Source organism: Pan paniscus, chromosome 13 (genome assembly GCF_029289425.2).
Source record: "Pan paniscus chromosome 13, NHGRI_mPanPan1-v2.0_pri, whole genome shotgun sequence".
Classification (NCBI taxonomy): domain Eukaryota; kingdom Metazoa; phylum Chordata; class Mammalia; order Primates; family Hominidae; genus Pan; species Pan paniscus.
Genome location: NC_073262.2, coordinates 143,845,359 through 143,863,267, shown reverse-complemented (window position 1 = coordinate 143,863,267; position 17,909 = coordinate 143,845,359). Strand labels below are relative to the sequence as shown.

At 49.5% G+C, this 17,909-nt stretch overlaps 2 protein-coding genes across 14 annotated transcripts in view; one reads left to right on the top strand and one right to left on the bottom strand.

The window, feature by feature from the left end:
* PPP1R7 (protein phosphatase 1 regulatory subunit 7) overlaps positions 1 to 13,652 on the bottom strand; it is a 34,219-nt gene extending 20,567 nt beyond the window's left edge. For 3 of the 11 annotated variants that reach the window (XM_003813066.5, XM_063595646.1, XM_008965620.4), the window contains exons 1-5: positions 12,675 to 12,810; positions 5,327 to 5,382; positions 4,639 to 4,704; positions 3,846 to 3,976; positions 2,700 to 2,862 (exon numbers count right to left, since the gene is read on the bottom strand). In XM_003813066.5, the coding sequence (XP_003813114.1) occupies positions 2,700 to 2,862; positions 3,846 to 3,976; positions 4,639 to 4,704; positions 5,327 to 5,382; positions 12,675 to 12,726 (468 nt within the window). In that variant the 5' untranslated portion in view covers positions 12,727 to 12,810. Of the gene's footprint in view, positions 1 to 2,699; positions 2,863 to 3,845; positions 3,977 to 4,638; positions 4,705 to 5,326; positions 5,383 to 9,593; positions 9,723 to 12,674; positions 12,917 to 13,513 lie in introns of those variants that run through there. The other 8 variants (XM_034955570.2, XM_063595645.1, XM_063595644.1 and 5 more) reach the window with 6 other exon arrangements.
* PASK (PAS domain containing serine/threonine kinase) overlaps positions 12,470 to 17,909 on the top strand; it is a 55,017-nt gene continuing 49,577 nt past the window's right edge. Inside the window, exon 1 of one of the 3 annotated variants that reach the window (XM_055109310.1) lies at positions 12,470 to 12,920. In XM_055109310.1, coding sequence (XP_054965285.1) covers positions 12,888 to 12,920 — 33 coding nt within the window. In that variant the 5' untranslated portion in view covers positions 12,470 to 12,887. Of the gene's footprint in view, positions 12,921 to 13,010; positions 13,145 to 13,672; positions 13,810 to 17,909 lie in introns of those variants that run through there. The other 2 variants (XM_008965618.4, XM_003813055.6) reach the window with 2 other exon arrangements.

Here is a 17,909-nt window from a genome sequence, read left to right as displayed (position 1 = left end):
GCTCTGCGATGTGGGGCTAGTGACATATCTGCTAAGACTTCCAGTGGAAATCCTACTTGAAGGCAGAATACAATAGTGGCGAGTCCAAGACTGTCCTGAGCTCATTCCCAACCCTCAGATTTCCTGGGGTGCTGAGGAACAGTCTCAGAACCCAAGGACCAGTAGATTCCCAAGTCCCTTCCAGTTCTAAATTTGTGAGCTGACACATTAAAATGTCCTCCTGCCGGGCATGGAAATCCCAGCACTTTGGGAAGCTGAGGCAGGTGGATCACAAGGTCAGATAGAGACCATCCTGGCTAACACGGTGAAACCCTGTCTTTATTAAAAATACAAAAAAATTAGCTGGGCGTGGCGGCGGGTGCCTGTAGTTCCAGCTACTCTGGAGGCTGAGGCAGGAGAATGGCGTGAACCCAGGAGGCGGAGCTTGCAGTGAGCCGAGATTGTGCCATTGCACTCCAGCCTGGGCAACAGCACGAGACTCCGTCTCAAAAAAAAAAAAAAAAAGTCCTCCCAAGAGCCTCAGTCTCTACAGAAGAGAGGTACCGGGCACTCTGACCTCAAGTCTTTGAAATCCTGGGACCCTCACTTAGGATTCCTGGGGGGCCCTCACACCATAGCACTCTGCCCCTCTTGCCCAGTTTCCACACCCTCCTACATCACTCTTCCTTGCTGTGATCGTGTGCTCCTCTATTCAACCATAAACCTCCAGAGGCAGTGACCACGCTGCCCTGTCTGGTCTCCCCACGGTGACTTGCCTACAGCAGGATGTTTAATGACTGTTTATTGATTTGACTTCAGTTTTCCTCCTCTGTCAGTTCACTCTCTCGCAGAACAAGTCATTCTTTAAATATTTCAGCAGACACAAAATAACCAGATGAGGTGCATGCTAACCAGGTGGGGACTCTAGGAGGGGAGATGGTGTGCTAATCCACACACCACTGCAGGACTTGGCGGGGGCGGGGGCATCCTCACATGCTGTAGCCTGCATTAATTTGTGATGAGCCACTGTTGCCCTAGAAAGTTCCATAGTGAGACACTTGGTAAAATGCGGACATCTGGGCTGCTCTCTAGTTTTAAATGTGCTGCTTTGCTATTTGTGGCCATGAGATCTCTAACAATAACTGTCAAGAGACTCTTGCCAAAACCACCCTCCCTTGGTTTGTATCCTGTCCAAGCTCTCAAGGGCCCAGGACAGACAGAGCATGCTGTAATACTTCCAGAAGCCAAGCAGAGGGGCATTCTGAACATGGGCAGGGGCGGATGTGCTCAGACACAGCTGCCAAAGCCACTAAGCCAGGCCGGGGGAGCAAAGGCTCCGTGCCATGATCCTGATTAGGAGCCAGGCATGGGGCTCAAGTGTTCTTCTGGCTGAGAGAAGTCCTCCTTCCTGCCCACGGGAACCCTCCCTCCTCCCTGCCTGGCAGATCCACCTCCAATGTCAGTCCTCCTGGCACGCCCTCCCAAGTTCCCCTCCAGCACGTGACGGTGGTTATGAGTCAGCTGGTGAAGACTTGATCCTGCTTCTGTGGAACACCAGATCACTTTTCAAAATTCTTTTATTTCCATTCTGTCCCACGTTTTCAAGGTCAAATGGATCCTGGAGAACAGATCTAATCCTGCTGGGGACGGTGTCCAGGAGTATAAAGCTGTCCAGGGAGGAAGGCCCAACTCAGCACTGCCTTTGGGAGTGTGTCAGCATCAAGAAGTTTTCTAAAGCCCCCAGTATGTACATCAGTTCACTCCAAGTGACCACTTTGCTGGGCTTGGGAAACTTTCATCTCGAAGAAGCATGCCAGAGAAGATGACCACGATCAAGAGGCTTTCTAAAGCCCCGGTATGTACATCAGTTCACTCCAAGTGACCACTTTGCTGGGCTTGGGAAACTTTCATCTCGAAGAAGCATTGCCAGAGAAGATGACCACGATCAAGAGGCTTTCTAAAGCCCCGGTATGTACATCAGTTCACTCCAAGTGACCACTTTGCTGGGCTTGGGAAACTTTCATCTCGAAGAAGCATGCCAGAGAAGATGACCACGATCAAGAGGCTTTCTAAAGCCCCGGTATGTACATCAGTTCACTCCAAGTGACCACTTTGCTGGGCTTGGGAAACTTTCATCTCGAAGAAGCATGCCAGAGAAGATGACCACGATCAAGAGGCTTTCTAAAGCCCCGGTATGTACATCAGTTCACTCCAAGTGACCACTTTGCTGGGCTTGGGAAACTTTCATCTCGAAGAAGCATTGCCAGAGAAGATGACCACGATCAAGAGGCTTTCTAAAGCCCCGGTATGTACATCAGTTCACTCCAAGTGACCACTTTGCTGGGCTTGGGAAACTTTCATCTCGAAGAAGCATGCCAGAGAAGATGACCATGAGGAAGTTCAAGAGCAAGGCATTCAGGTTGGTTGGTTCATCTCAGGCAGAATGTAACTGGGAACGGTGTGATTCAGGGTCATGATGTGGATGAAGAGCAACTGAAATCTACGTGCGGAAGAAAGGCTAGACCACTCAGGACTTACTGATACTGACTTCCAGTTAGCATTTTTTCTTAAAAAAATAGTAATTTCCTTGTTCATGAAAAAAATCACAGCATCGTAAGAAATGCAGACTCACCATGCATTCTACACACACCCACTGAGTCCACACACAACCCGCTAGCTGCCTCTCCCTGAATATACTAGTCAGGGCTGTCTGCACCTACCCGGATGCGGTTAGATCCCAGCTCTAGCATCTGTAGTTGATGTAAGTTGCTTAAGTTCTCAATTTTACTGATTTTATTGTTGACCAAGAAGAGTTTTTTCAGTCGTGTCAACTTGTCAACCCCTTCGATGTTTCTCAGCAGATTAAAAGAAATATCTAGAATCCTGAGAACAACCAAAACAGTTTTTAAAAAAAATTTCACGAGCGTAAGTTGCATAGAACTCACAATTTAACCACTAAAGGTGGCATCCCCATCAGGGGACGGCAGTCACTACAGGGTGGGCGAGGGTGGGGGGTTCTGACCGTGCCCCTGCTGCCGCCTGGCTCACACTGATGCTGTCATGAGGGATTTGGAGGCTGCCCAGGAGCCTGCAGCAAGCCAGAGGCAGCCTACAGACTCCTGATGCCCTGGCTCCCAGTATGGTATTTGAGGCAGAAACTATGTTTCATTCACACCTGTGCCCATGACAGGACCTCACACCAGGCTCTGCACACAGAAGGGGCCTGAGAAGTATTGAATTAGAAACAGAAACAAAACAAGCAAAAATGAATGAGCGACAAAGGGCAGAAATCCAGGTAAAGTTATAACTAGGACCTGGCTCCTTCTTTTTTAATTTTAATTTCTGTAGACAGGGTCTTGTTATGTTGCCCAGGCTATCTCGAACTTCTAGGCTCAAGTGATCCTCCCAATTTGGCCTCCCAAAGCACTGAGATGACAGGTATGCACCACTGCACCTGGCCTAGGACCTGACTCCTTAAATTAGAAATGTCACTTTTTTTTTGTAATTTAAAAAAAGAGTATTCAAAAGGCAAGAGGCAATTCTGGATTAACTTTCCCCTCTACCGATCTCAGTATCATCCCTGAATGGAGGCTTTCCAGAAGTCCCCACTGCAGCCTTCCCATCAAAGATTTACTTTGGAAGTCAGGATTGTTCAGGAAGCCAAAGACATGCGTGAAGCCGATGAGGCCTCCTGGAGCCCTGAACACAGCAGGCAGAGACTTGGGATTCAGATGCAGGGCAGGACCCTGTGGCAGAGGCAGCCTCTCAAGGGCTAAGAGCCAGCAGGAGGTTGGCTCTGGAGACTGGACACCCCCCACCCAGTGGCCTTCCCACCATGCTGTTCTCCTGTGGGTCTCATGACTCACTCCAGCTCTGTTAGCGCCTCCAGATTCTCAATCTTCTTGATCTGGTTGTCGTAAAGATCCAGCTCTCGAAGACTCTGTAGCTCCTCCAGATTCTCAATGCATTTAATTAAATTTTGGCGGAGGCAGAGAGTCTGGGGGATGGGAAAAGGGACAATTGACACAGGCAAGGGGGAGGCCACGAGAAGGCCTCAGCTGATACTGGAGGACACAAGACAGGCCTTTCTGGTAGAAGGACATGTCTTCATTCTCCTGCTGTTTCCTAGAAAGGTGCTGACCTTTGAGAGGCAGGTGGGCAAGGGCACTAAGCTGTAATTCCTCAACACACCTGAGGATGGGCAGGAACCCAAAGGGAGGCAGGAGGCAGGCCCCTCACCAAGCAGGCCAGTTGGGGAGGGAGGCGTTGGCCTGGGGTATGGGTGTCTGCCACTTCCTGGCAGAACATAAGAACCTTTGGTGGGCTCAGTTTTGACAAATTCCAATGAGATGCGCGGAGGACTGTAAAATTCAGCGAGTGCCTAATTGAACACAGGCGCAGAACTGAGGCAGGCCAGAGTCACAGGTCACTGGCTGCCTGGGCTCAGGAGAGCCAGCCCCAGGGCTGTGCCTCAAGTCCCTCCACTGCTGTCTCACACCTGCTGTGCTCCCAGTAAAGAAAGGCCTGCTACAAGGTGGAGGCAGCCACGCCGCCCACAGGCTGGGACAAGGACCACAACTCAGGACTGATTGCTGGATTCTGGACTTATCCACATCCTATGGGTGAGCGTCATAGTCCCCTCATGAGAGTCCCTCTCACCTTCACTTTCTTCAGTACCTCAAATCCTTCAATCTTCCCTATGCGATAGTGATTCAAATCAACATCCTGAAACAAAGCAGAAATCTATACTCAGCTATAGCAAAGTGGCTGGAGACCTGTGTCATCCTAGAAGAGGCGGCCTGGAAGTGGGCAGCAGTGGGGGAGGCAGTGCCAGGTGGGTCTGCAGCAGACAGATGTCAGTGACAAGGTGTGCTGCGGGGGCTCTTTGGCTTAGTGATGACTAAGTTTTATGTAAAACTGGCCCTTAAAATGATTGGTACATGGACATCTTTTTCTCATTCCTTAGATCCTGTATGCACAAAACATAAGCTCAGGTTCTGAGGATATGCACCCCATCCCATCACCATCAGAGACATGCTGTGGGCTCAGGAGGCCCAGTGGCCAGTCATACACAGCCTGGGGCCATTGGGACCCTCATGTATAATGTAATCATCAGACCCAGACAATGTATGAGTCAAAGGCATCTCATCTGCCACACAATCCTCAAGGGTCGAATAGACATGGGGATAACAATCACTGGTAAGAAAAACATGAACACGGGACTCTGACTCAACCAAGGGAGGCTTAGGCCACCTCTCCAGGGAAATAACTTACTAATCTCATACAAGATAACCTGACAGGGTGGTCCATCACCACGCCCAAGGCTGGGCTAAGCAGGCGGCATTACCTCTGCATCTCTGTCCAGGTTGATGGTTTCCATGTCCACAGGCAGCTCATGTTCTTCTGAAAAAATAAGAAAAAGAGATTTGTTCAGAACCCCATTAACAGGAGGCATTGGTGAAGAGCTGCTTCTGGCTGAGGTCTGGGGCTGTTTGGTGCCCAGAGCCAGCTCAAACCCCGAGGAGGAACCAATGGGAAGGTTTGCTGAGGACCTGGAGAATGTGGCAGGGTTAGACCCTGCTCCAACAATAGTGATGTTTTAAGCATTCTGAATTTCCTGAATTCAGATATTGGCAAAGGTCACCAAACATCCATCTGTGCCTTTGAACTTCCTGAGAAAGGAAGTGTGTTTTGAACCTGTTAGTGGGAAGGAGGGGAGGAAGTAGCTGAGTGCAGGTGAGCAGGGTAGCACTACTGCCTTTCCGTGACTCCCAGAGCTGCAGAACTGGCAGTAGCCTGCCTCCCATGTAGTTTTTCTCTTTTTGTTTGTGGCAATAAACCAGGCCATTAGAATCTAGACCATGCTGGGCACATCAGATGCTCTAGGATGGGCCTTTTATTGCTTTGGAAAGTGGCCCAGCATCTACAAACACTTCCCTCTGCAAAGAGCAAAACAAAACAAAACATAGTTCAACAGATAGGATCAAAGAGGCTCACTGAATAATTTAAACACACTTCTCAGTGGGGAGACTGGTGAACTCACTCCAGCAGAGAAGCCCATTGGATTTCACGAGGACTCTCCACCCCGGAGCCAGCATCCTCTGTGCGGAGGAGGGAGAGAGCTGCTCTCCCTGCTGAGGCGACAGCTTCCCTGTTAAGCACTTCCTCATTTCATTTCATTGGAACCTACTTCAGCATATGTGCTGAAAAGGACTAAGACACACACAGATGCACACACACACGCATGCACAAAGACACACAGGCATGTATGTACACTACACAGACACATGCATGCACAACAGTGGTATACACAGACTCATGCAGACACACAAACACACACACTCACCCCTCAAAACACTTAAAAAAATTAACAGTAATTCCTCAATATCACCAAAGATTGTCAGTGTTCATATTTCCTCAACTGTCTTAACATTTCTTTCCTTAGTTTACTTGCATTATGATCCAAATAAGGCTGTATATTGTGACTAGATGGTATTTCTCTTTTAAAAAACTTTTTTTAATTAATTTTTTTTTAAGAGACAGGGTCTCACTCTGCTGTTCAGGCTGGAGTATGGTGGTGTGATCATAGCTCACTGCAGCCTTGAACTTGTGGGCTCAAGCAATCCTTGTCTTAGGCTCCCAGGAAGCTGAGACTACAGGTGTGTGCTACCATGCCTGGCTAATTTTTTAAAACCATGTTTTGTACAATCAGGGTCTCGCTATGTTGCCCAGGCTGGTCTGGAACTCCTAGCCTCAAGTGATCCTCCCACCTTGGCCTCCCAAAGTGCCAGGATTATAGGCACGAGCCACTGCACCCAGCCCAGCATTTTTCTTAAATTTCTTTTTTCCCCTTGCAGTTTTCTGTTGTAGGAAAACAAGCTGTTTGTCGTGTAGTGCTTCTCCCAGTCTGGATTCTGTGAATTATACGCATAGGATGTTCTTTCTCCTGTAAACAGATTGTCATTGTCACTACCTTACAGGGCTGTCAGTGCTGTTACTGTGGCTCTTCCTAGAGCAAACGTGCACTTGCTTCTGCAGGGGAGTGAGCTCACACAGCCGTGGACCCCATGCCAAGGGCTGGCTCCTCCAGCCTGGCTACTCCTCTCACCTGGAGGCCTCTGAGAGGAGCACCTGACATCAGACCAGCTTAACAGAGTCATGATCCCACACGGTGGCATTCACTTCACTGTTTTCCACGATGCCTTTTCTATAACCATCAACTGTGGTTAGTTAAAAAAAAAAGTTTACTATAGTTTATCCACAACTGTAAAGGATACCAACCTAAGAATTAAATAAAAGGAACTGGGCAAAACCAAGAGATAGATACAAATCACCTCAAAAGACAGTGTCAAGTCACTGTTCATAAACTCAGGAAGTTGCACTGGAAGAGGTGCTACAATTAAGGCAGGGCGCCCAGGTCATGTAGTCCAAACCAGGACCCTTTGAGAGCAGAAGGGCACAGTTATGCTGGGCCAGCAGGCAGAAACGGGCTGTGCCAGGCTCCTCAGGACACACGGTCACATGGCTTTAAGGGGTCTTGTTTGTAATACATCCAGCATGGCTGGCCGCTCACCACTCAAAATGTCAGCTAACCTCTGAAACAAGGTTTCCAGCCTAGAATGCCCTTCTGAGTGTATTATATATTCATCATATTTTAAAAATAATTTAAGGAAAATAGGTAGAAGGTAACAGTTGACATGATTAAATTTGTTTTAATTGAATTTAAGACTTAAATAAATACAGGTAGGAGCAAGTCTTGGCTCCTCTAAGGGCTAGAAATGCATATTCCCAGAAAATTCATAATCAGCTAATCATCTCGAAGAAAAAACTTGGATTTTTCCAGACCAGGCCAGCTGGTCTGCCTTGTAGCCGTGTGCCCTTGGACAAGCTGCAGAGAGTCTCATTTTCCTCATCTATAACACATTACCACACTGGTGTACTTACAGAACATGATGACAACATCATTAGCCTGTGCTAGTGAGCCAGGGAAAGAAAGCACACAAGGCTTGCTCTGCCAACTCTCAAGTCCTCCATAAACACCCAATGTCTCAGCAGCACCCATCTGAGGATAGCGGGGGCTCCTACCGCTCCACTGTTGGTGACTAAGTCAGGCGATAACGGAAGCTTCCATCTATCACTCCCATGCACTTTATTCCACCCACGTCACTTCCAGAACATCAGCCTCAAAGTTTCAAAGTGAATGTGACTGGTACTTTTGTGGTAATCTCCTTGTGACTTAAAAGTAGGTTGCCATAGTTATCAACCATCTTTGCTGGCACAGAGAGCACAATGTTATTTTAAAAATTAGGTTTGTTTCTTTATAAATTTATTTTCATTTTTATAAGGGATGCATGATTATTCATACGCTGTATACAAATCTAGAAAACACAAAATGTATAGATCCTTCTTAAACCTGCTGTTTGGACAGACTCAGCCCGTTTGATGTGTTTTCTTTCTTTAGCAGGTAAAAGTACATACATGCATGCATACTGTTCAGAAACTTTTTTTTTTTTTTTCTTTTGAGATGGAGTCTCATTCTGACCCTGGCTGGAGTGCAGTGGTGTGATCTCAGCTTACTGCAACCTCTGCCTCCCTGGTTCAAGCGATTCTCCTGCCTCAGCCTCCCGAGTAGCTGGGACTACAGGTGCACACCACCATGCCTGGCTAATTTTTCTTTCTTTTTTTTCTTTGTATTTTTAGTAGAGACAGGGTTTCACCATGTTGGCCAGGCTGGTCTCGAACTCGTGACCTCAAGTGATCCACCCGCCTTGGCCTCCCAAAGTGCTAGGATTACAGGCGTGAGCCATTACACCCGGCCACATCTAGGCACTTTAGAAGTCAATCCTCAGGCCTATAAAAATGGTAAGGCAAGACTCAGAAATAATTTCTCTCAGAGATTAAAGGTTTCTATTGCTATGGTAGGACATAGAAACATAGCAGTCAGCCATAACATTTATTTCGCATCTCATTTCCTAAACATATGGTTAATATAACAATATTGCGGTTCTTTTCTTTTTCCTTTTTTTTTTCTTTTTTTTTGAGAAGGAGTATCCCTCTGTCACCCAGGCTGGAGTGCAGTGGTGCGTTCTCGGCTCACTGCAACCTCCACCTCCTGGGTTCAAGCGATTCTCCTGCTTCAGCCTCCTGAGTAACTGGGATTACAGGCACACGCTGCCATGCCCAGCTAATTTTTGTATTTTTTGTAGAGACAGGGTTTCACCATGTTGGCCAGGATGGGCTTGATCTCCTGACCTCGTGATCCACCCGCCTTGGCCTTCCAAAGTGCTGGGATTACAGGCATGAGCCACTGCGCCCGGCCAACAATGTCATGGTTCTGTCTCAGACGGCATACTAGTACCAATATTTGTGCTAGGATTTGCCTTCAGTGGAATTGGAAAAAACCACATCCTTTTTGCAAACGCCATCAATGAGTCAGCCTGCTGAGGGAGCACCTCAAAGAGCATATCCACCTGCCCTGGGCCACTGAGGGCCCCTAAGGAGCACGGCAGTCCTTCTCCAGACCGACACAGCACCCACACCCAGGGCCAGACCATGTGCAGCACAGCCCACATCCCCCAACCAGCAGATGTCCCCAAGGGAGCTGGGCCTGGTACCTTCTGGGTCCTCCTCCCCCCGCTCCTCCCCATCCTTCAGGCTCTGTTCACTGAGGTCGGCCACGATGCCGCTGCTGTGTTTCTTCCCTTCTTCATCGCCGGATTCTTCAGACTCGACCCGCCTGTCAACTGAACCCACACATGTCAATGAGAATTCACATCCACTTTATGGGACTTTGAGGAACATATAATAAACACCCGGTTGTAAGTCAAAAGGATTTCATTTAAACATGTTTGTTGAATCCAGTTCAACAAACATTTGAGTGTCTCCCATGTCCCAGCACCATTTGAGGCATATGGCCGCGGGGAGAATGGGGAGCAGTGTGTGGAGCCCACATGGATACTTAGGTGAGGAACACACTACTTCTGCCCTCAAGGAGCTTGTGAAGAATTGCCCAGTGTTCTGAAAGCCTTGGATCACCTGTGATTAAATCCACTAATGGAACCAGGTAGTGAAGCACCTCCTGAGTGCCCTTCACTTTTGGGCTGGGTGATCACCACTGTGACCCTTCTGCCACATACCTCCATCCACGCTCTACTATTCATCTGGCTAAGAAAACCAGCCAAGTTCACAGGCCCACGTTCTGAAAGAAATCAAGACTAACTCAAATCAGACTGTGGGCAGGGAGGATCACTTAGGAAAAGGAGAATACAGCCAATAGTGCTGACCGCCCACAGAAAGCTCATTGGTGTGAAATGAGCTTTCACACTGGACACCGGACACTGGACAGAGTGTTAGCAACTTAAGGCTTTTAAAGGTTCATAAATATTTTTTGAACTAAAGAATAAGGCAATTCAATGTGTCAGGTAAAAATTCTTTGGTAAGGTTGTCAAATCATTTTTCTTTTTTATAACTTTACTCATGACCTCTTTTGGAAGTCTGTCTGGAAAACATGAGGCACTAACACATTACTTGGAATTATCAACCATACTGAAAATACTCTTTCCTGACTATGGTTTATCTACAAAGAGATGTGCTCTTTGAGGGAAAAAGTTCAATTTCATCTTTGTACTTCCTGCTTAGCCTAGCAAAGTAAAACCCAAGAAAGGACTGCTGTAGAAAACAAGTCCTTATAAAACCCACCTCTAAAACCTCCAAATCCATCTCTTCTTCCCTACCCCCGCAATGACGGTGGCTCACTTACTTATTAGCTGCAGCCTGGGCTCCTGCCCTGCCTCCTAACTCATCTCTGTGACTTGTCTTGCCCTGCTTAACCTATTCTCCCCTGCCAGAGAGTCTGATCTAATTCTAAAATCCAAATCTGATCTTTTGAGTCCAAAAGTATTTCTGGAATGCTCTTCCTGAGTTTGCATCTTGCTGCTAGAGATGCAGCTTTGGCAAATCGTTTCCATTTGAAAGCCTCGATCTCCTGGTCTGTGGAAGGGAGCTAGTACAGAACCTATGCCCCAGCAAGTTGCTGTCATGGTTACATGAGAAAAGGCACAAGAGCAGTTAGCAGGTGCACGACATGCAGTAGATATTTAACAAATTAGTCACCACCAGGCACAGGTCACTTGGTGGTCCAGGCTCAGGGAGAGAAAGTTCGACTGCATGACAATCTGGCACAAAAACCCCAGTAAGAGGAGGAGTGGTGTGAGGTTAGCAAAGGCTTAGCTAACGAAGGTTGGCCAAAGTGGAGCCTGAGGGCAGCAGAGAGGGTCTGGAACATGGGACAGTGGATCTGCATGTAAGAAAATGACTTTGGTGTACTGGGGATGATGGGCTGGTGAACAGGGACAATCAGTCTAGCCTAGAGATGATGAAGGTCTGAGTTAAGGTACTGGCAATGGGAATGGAGGACGTATCGGAGATTTGGAGATACTTTCAAAAGTAAAAGTCAGAGCTCCTTGACTAATGGGACATGGGTGGGAGTGGGACAGAGAGAAAAGCCGGGCTTTTATATCTGTCATTTACCAAGACATGGAAACAGCTGAAGAGGGAGTGGGAGGATATGAAGAGGCACTTCTTAAAAAGACTCAAAGGGTATGAAGTCCAAGACCCTTAACACTACCGCCCCCATCCCCACCACATATGATTTGGTCAAACTCTCCTCCACACCTTTTGACCACAGTTTTCTTCGTCTTGAGTGATTCTTGCTCTTTTCCCTCACCCTATCCCCAACCTCGTTGCCTTCGAGTTATTCTTCAGGCTCCAGCTCAGAGCTCGCCCTTCTTCTGCAGCTGTCACCACTCCCAAACATGTCAGGCCTTCCTGCTGCACCCGCCCTCCTTCCCCAGCTCCACATTCCTCTTCCCTACCACTTTCACATAAGGCAGTGACTGCTTCTGGGAGGTCTGTACCCCTCACCAAACCATGGGACCCAAAAGTACTTAAGCACTTGATGACAGACACAACTGATTCCCCAGTTGCTAAGTGGGTGTGTGCACGCATGTTTCTACACATACTGTACATGCACGTATACGACTGTACCTACAGATATGCAGAAAATTATATACAAATACATGTGCACGTATAACATATACATATATGCATGTGGTTTTTTTTTTTTTTCAACAAAGTGAATGAGGAGGAAGAAAGAAAGTTGAATTTAGACTTTTTGGAACTATGACAGCTTTGAAAACAGGTATCACCTTGTGTAACTCAATCTTCTGGTTCCTTGTTACCCCTTCCCAACAGTCCATTCCATTTCAAGAGAAGACCCTTCTCCACCCTCACCACGTGAACCAAGGAGCAGACTCTGGTAGATCCCAGCGCCTCAGTTTCCTCGTCAGCTGACCGAGGAGGCTCCCCCGCCCGTCAATCTCAGAGGCTCGGGGCGAGGCTCCAACGGGACTGAATGGAGCCACCGCGTCCCATTCAGCCCCACCCCCGGCCTGGCCTCGCGCCGCCGCTCTCCCCCTAGCTCTGGGTCCTTCCCGGCCGCTGCCGCCCACGGGCCGGGGCTCCCCCGAGGTCCAGCGCCTCCCCCGCTCCCCCGGGTCCGGCTGTCAGCTGTCAGGGGGCCGCGCGGCGGCGGCCAGAGGCAGGACGTGGAGTTTCTCTCAGGCACGGAGCAGTTCCAGCCCGCAGCTCCCCCCGCCCGCTGGGCCCTTGGGCCGCCGCCCGCAGGGGCCGCTCACCCTCCATCATCTCCTGCGACTGTTGCTGCCCTGCGCCGCGTTCCGCCGCCATGTTGGCTGCTCTTCCCCTTTCCGGAATCTGTCGCCTCAGACCCCTCAGCCAATCAGGGCTCCCGCCTCAGAGCCGGCCCTGCCAATGGGATTCCGGCGCGGCGACTTCAGCCGCGCCGCGCCTGCGTGGGCCCAGCGCCTCATGGGAGTTGTAGTTCCGTCATGAGGCCGCGCGCCGCGCCTCCCCCAGAGCAGGTAATTTCAGGCAGCGGAGCCGGAACAGTCTGGAGGCGAGAAGCTGGGAAGGAAAGCAGAGGGAGTCGAAGCGGGACGCACAGAGCCGTAGCTGCAGGCAGACGGAGTGGACGTCTAGGCAGAGTGGAGAGACGCCCTGGGCTCGAGAGTTGACTTATGTCACTGTCTCGACCTCGGAGGCGTGGAGGGGCCGCGGGCCAGGCGGATCTTTCCATGGCTGCAAGGTGCGGGCCAGTCCTACGTGCATCCCTGACCTCTGCGAGCCTCGCTGGCTGCGTCTGTACAATGGGCCGAACGGCAAGAGCAACAACATTCTCCCGGCGTCCTCGCGCGGATTTTACCCATGCGAAATGCCGCCTTCTCTTGACGCGCAGAGCAGGCGGGCAGGTGCGGGGCACTTGCGCTGGTGGGGCCGCTAGCCAGCTGGCTGGCTCCGGGGCGCCATCCGGGCTCCCCTTGCAAGCCGTTCCCAGCCCAGTGCGGACGCTGCAGCCTTCGTCTACCCTGCAGAGCCACCCGGCCCATGAACGAGCCGCCCCGCGTCCTCCGCCTTCAGAAAGAGGCCTCCAAGAGGCGAGCTCTGCGCTACTCACCCATTTTGATCGCAAGTCGGGAGGAAACCGCATCCGCCCGGCCCGGGGGCGGAGGCGCCCATTATTCCTTTGGCTCCTCCGAAGCGCCGTAGGGGGTGTTTGGTGCGTCCCTAGCAACCGTTAGCGCGGGCTTCTGGACTCTGGCTAGCTTAGTCCCGCCCATACGCGCAAGTGGTTGGTCCGTGGAGCTTGTCAATCGGTGCGAGTCGCTGTGCGATTGGTCGGTGGGATAAAAGCGCGGAGGGGCTCCTTTCCGTGGTGTGTAGCCGGCTTGGCGTGACCCTCGCCTGATCCAGGTGAGATACCTGCGCTCGGGAGAGCGGGCCGGGCTCCGCAATCTCCCCAGGGCCGCTGTGGGGCCTGCGCGGCTCCGCGCCCCTGGCCCAGGAGGATCCGCCGCCCGACTCTTAGACCAGCCCGACCCCGGGTCTCCCGCCCCTGCGCTCGTCGCCCTTCGCGCACCGCCGAGCCCGCGTCCTTTCCGTGCCCAAATCGCGGCGGGGTTTCGGCCGTTGGCCCTGGGCCCCGCGCCCCCAGCGTCTTCGGGGTGCCCTTCAGTGTAGCCTGCCCGGCGGGCGCCGAGGCCCCGCGCCTCGGGTCGCCTCGGGACCCTGCGCTGTCTTCACCGCAGCCCGCCCTGCGGGGCGAGCTCCAGGAGAACCAGCCCGGATCCCGCCAGCCTCCCGCTCTGGGCGTGTGGGTCCCTGCGGGCTCAGCCGGCGCCGCGGGGTCGGGGGCGCGCGCCGCCCGCGTTCGTGGTTACAGCAAAGACCTGGACTTGAGCCTTAATCTTTTCACTAATTTTTCTTTCCCAGAGTACGGCAGGGGCCTGCGCTGCCGTCTTGAGGCCTTTCTCGTCCTTACCTTCCGCATCTCAGTACCATTCGATGTCCATTTTTCTCTTAGGGGTTCCCTCTCTTCATCTTTCTGCTGCTACCTTAATTTAAGACTTTATAATTTCTTGCCTGGATTACTGTAGCCTTTCTCCTGCTTTCCAGCCTTGCACCGACATGGTCCCTGGAGTAATCTTTGTAAAATGCATATCTGGCCATGTTACTCCTAAGCATTGAATCCTTAAAAGTTCATTTTGGGGATAAAATTAAGACTTTGGGCAGGCATAGGAGGCTCTGGGCTCATGCTTGGCCCTTCCAGGCCCACGTCCACCTACTCTTCTGGGTACTGAACTCCTCTCTGGGAGGCTTTGCCTCTGAAAGACTTCTTCACTCTGCTTGGAAGGGCCCGGCTCTGCAGGTGCCTCCTCCAGGACTGACATCCTTGCTGTGTTCTACTGCACTGTTCACCTTGTTGGCCTCATCCTGAAACTGGTTCTCCTTTTTGTTGTACAGCTGTGCTGACAGCAATGGGAGCTGTTTGCTTCTTAGCTTATGTTCTGGTGGGAGGGGGACAGTTGCTTCTAGAAGTTCGCCGAGATGCTCCCTGCAAAGTTGTCCTTGCTTCTGTTTGGTCTGAGGTGGGGTCACTTGTGTCTTCTGGAATCAAAACTAGCAATGGGAATATGGTTACTCGGTGGCACCATTAGGTGCTGTCTGCTGGGTTTGGGTTGCCGTGTCTGCAGCTCACAGTGGATACAAAGGACAATTTAAAAAATTTGGGCCTGGACGTGCAGGTATTTCTGGTTAATGTCTGAGTCAAAATTTAGTGATCTAAGGTCATGTGAAGCCAGGCTCTATTCTTTCTTGAGGCCAGGCTGTGGCTGTGGAGTGCACGGGAGGCTCCAGGGGCCTATGCTGTTCAGTGACAAACTGGCCCACGTGGACCTCAGACGCCCAGGAGGCACAACGGGAAAAAGGATGCATCTTTCCTGCTGTCCTCCCCGCTCCCGCAGAGGGTCCCATCAGTTTCCCTCCTGGATAGGCTTGTAACTCTCAGTAACCTAATTAAACTTCCACAACTTTAGTTGGTATTTATTTACTTTCTCCATGAAGGACAAAAAATTGCATGCCCTTACCCTCCCTTTGCTTTTTTTCCCCCTTTCCGTCTCATGTTAGTTACTTTTACAAAGAAACTTCTGTAACATTTACAATATATTCTGAATAGTTATATTACTTTTTTATTATTTTATTTTTTGAGACAGGGTCTTGCTCTGTGGCCCAGGCTGGAGTGCAGTGGTGCTGTGTCCTCTCACTGCAGCCTCCGCCTCCTGGGCTGAAGCGATTCTCCCACCTCAACCTCCCAAGCAGCTGGGACTACCAGCATGTGCCACCACACCTTGCTAATTTTTAATTTTTTTTTTTGTAGAGATGGGGTCTCCCTATGTTGCCCAGGCTGATCTCGAACTCCTGGGCTCAAGTAATCTGCCTGGCCTCCCAGAGTACTGGGTATATGACTTTTTAAAATAGTTTTGTAACATTGACATTGCAGTCTGAAGAGTTATATTTTTTAGGAATTAAAGTTTTCTAACAATGTATTCTGAAGAGTTATATTACTTTTTTAAAGAAAGTAAGGTTTTACAACATTTACAATGTATTCTGAAGCTATAATTAAGTGTCCTGAACTTTGTCTATAGGTTGGTTCTAAAAGTAGAAAAAACTGCCTCACACTATAATCATGTCATTGTTATTTATTATGGCAATAATTAGTGCATTTGGATGCTTAGAGAAGGAGATGTAAACCTGTGACTAAAGGTCCCATTCATTGTTGCTGCTTGTAGGAAAGCTGCACACTCGAACCCCAAACCCTATATGTAATAGCTTCCTACACATCTGCAGGTTTGCAGAGCCTTTGCCTTCTAGGGTCCTAGGCTGGGTTTGTGTGTGAATGTCTCTGAATTTTTTGGCCGTATCAGTTTATTCATACAAAAGAATAAAGGCAGTGTTAGTCATGAATTGTACCAGCAGAGTGGATGCATTTGAACCCATCACCCAAATTAGGAAATCAGGGGACCTGTGCCCTTGTGCCTCTTCCCCACTCTTGCACCTGCCTGACCCAGAGAGACCCACCTGCCTGAAATTTAGGTTTACCAGTCTCTTATTTAAGAAGTAGTTTAATTACATAGGTGTGTTTCCCTGAACTACTTATTTAGATTATTTCATGACAAAGGAATCCTCCTGCTGATTGTCTTCCGTAACTTAATTTTTTCCACTCGTATATGGCTAAGATTCATCCTTGTGTGTAGTTCATTTGTTTTCACTGCTGTAATTAGTGGTATGAATATACCAGAATTTAAAATCTATCTTCTTGTTGAAGAGTGTTTGGGTTTCATTTCCTTTTTTCCTCCCTCTCTCCCGCACTCCCTCCCTTTCTTCCCTCCCTTTTTTCTGCCTGTCTCTTTGCCATTGAGAACCATACTGTCCCGAACATTCTGGTGTCTTCTTATCTGTTTACAAAAATTTCTCTGAAATATAAATCTAAGTGAAAAGTGCTGTATCCATATAGACAAATGTTTCACTTGAATTGTTTTCTAAAGAGATTATATTAATGTATTAAGAGTTCCTGTTGATCCAAATCCTTTTTGACATTGGGTATTACTAGATTCTTCATTTCTGCTGACTTAGTAGGTATAACATTATCATGATTAGGATTTCCTCTCCTGTAAAACGCTTGTTCCTATTTCTTGACATTTTTTATTGGGCCATGTGTCTTTTAAAAATGTTTAAATTTTAAATAGTTTATCTTTTAAAGCTATTCTGGATATTAATTTTCTGTTGGTTATGTATGTGGCAAATATCTTCTCCCAAATTGTGGCTTGTTCTTTCATTTTCTTTATGGTATTCTTTGTGAAGCTGTGTTCTCATTTTTTTTTTCTTTTTTTTGGGGGGGGACGGAGTCTCGCTGTGTCGCCAGGCTGGAGTGCAGTGGCGTGATCTCAGCTCATTGCAACCTCCACCTGCCAGGTTGTGTCGCCAGGCTGGAGTGCAGTGGCGTGATCTCAGCTCATTGCAACCTCCACCTGCCAGGTTGTGTCGCCAGGCTGGAGTGCAGTGGCGTGATCTCAGCTCATTGCAACCTCCACCTGCCAGGTTGTGTCGCCAGGCTGGAGTGCAGTGGCGTGATCTCAGCTCATTGCAACCTCCACCTGCCAGGTTGTGTCGCCAGGCTGGAGTGCAGTGGTGTGATCTCAGCTCATTGCAACCTCCACCTGCCAGGTTGTGTCGCCAGGCTGGAGTGCAGTGGTGTGATCTCAGCTCATTGCAACCTCCACCTGCCAGGTTGTGTCGCCAGGCTGGAGTGCAGTGGTGTGATCTCAGCTCATTGCAACCTCCACCTGCCAGGTTGTGTCGCCAGGCTGGAGTGCAGTGGTGTGATCTCAGCTCATTGCAACCTCCACCTGCCAGGTTCAAGCGATTCTCCTGCCTCTGCCTCCAGAGTAGCTGGGACTACAGGTGCGTGCCACCATGCTCAGCTAATTTTTTTTTTTTTTTAGTAGAGATGGGGT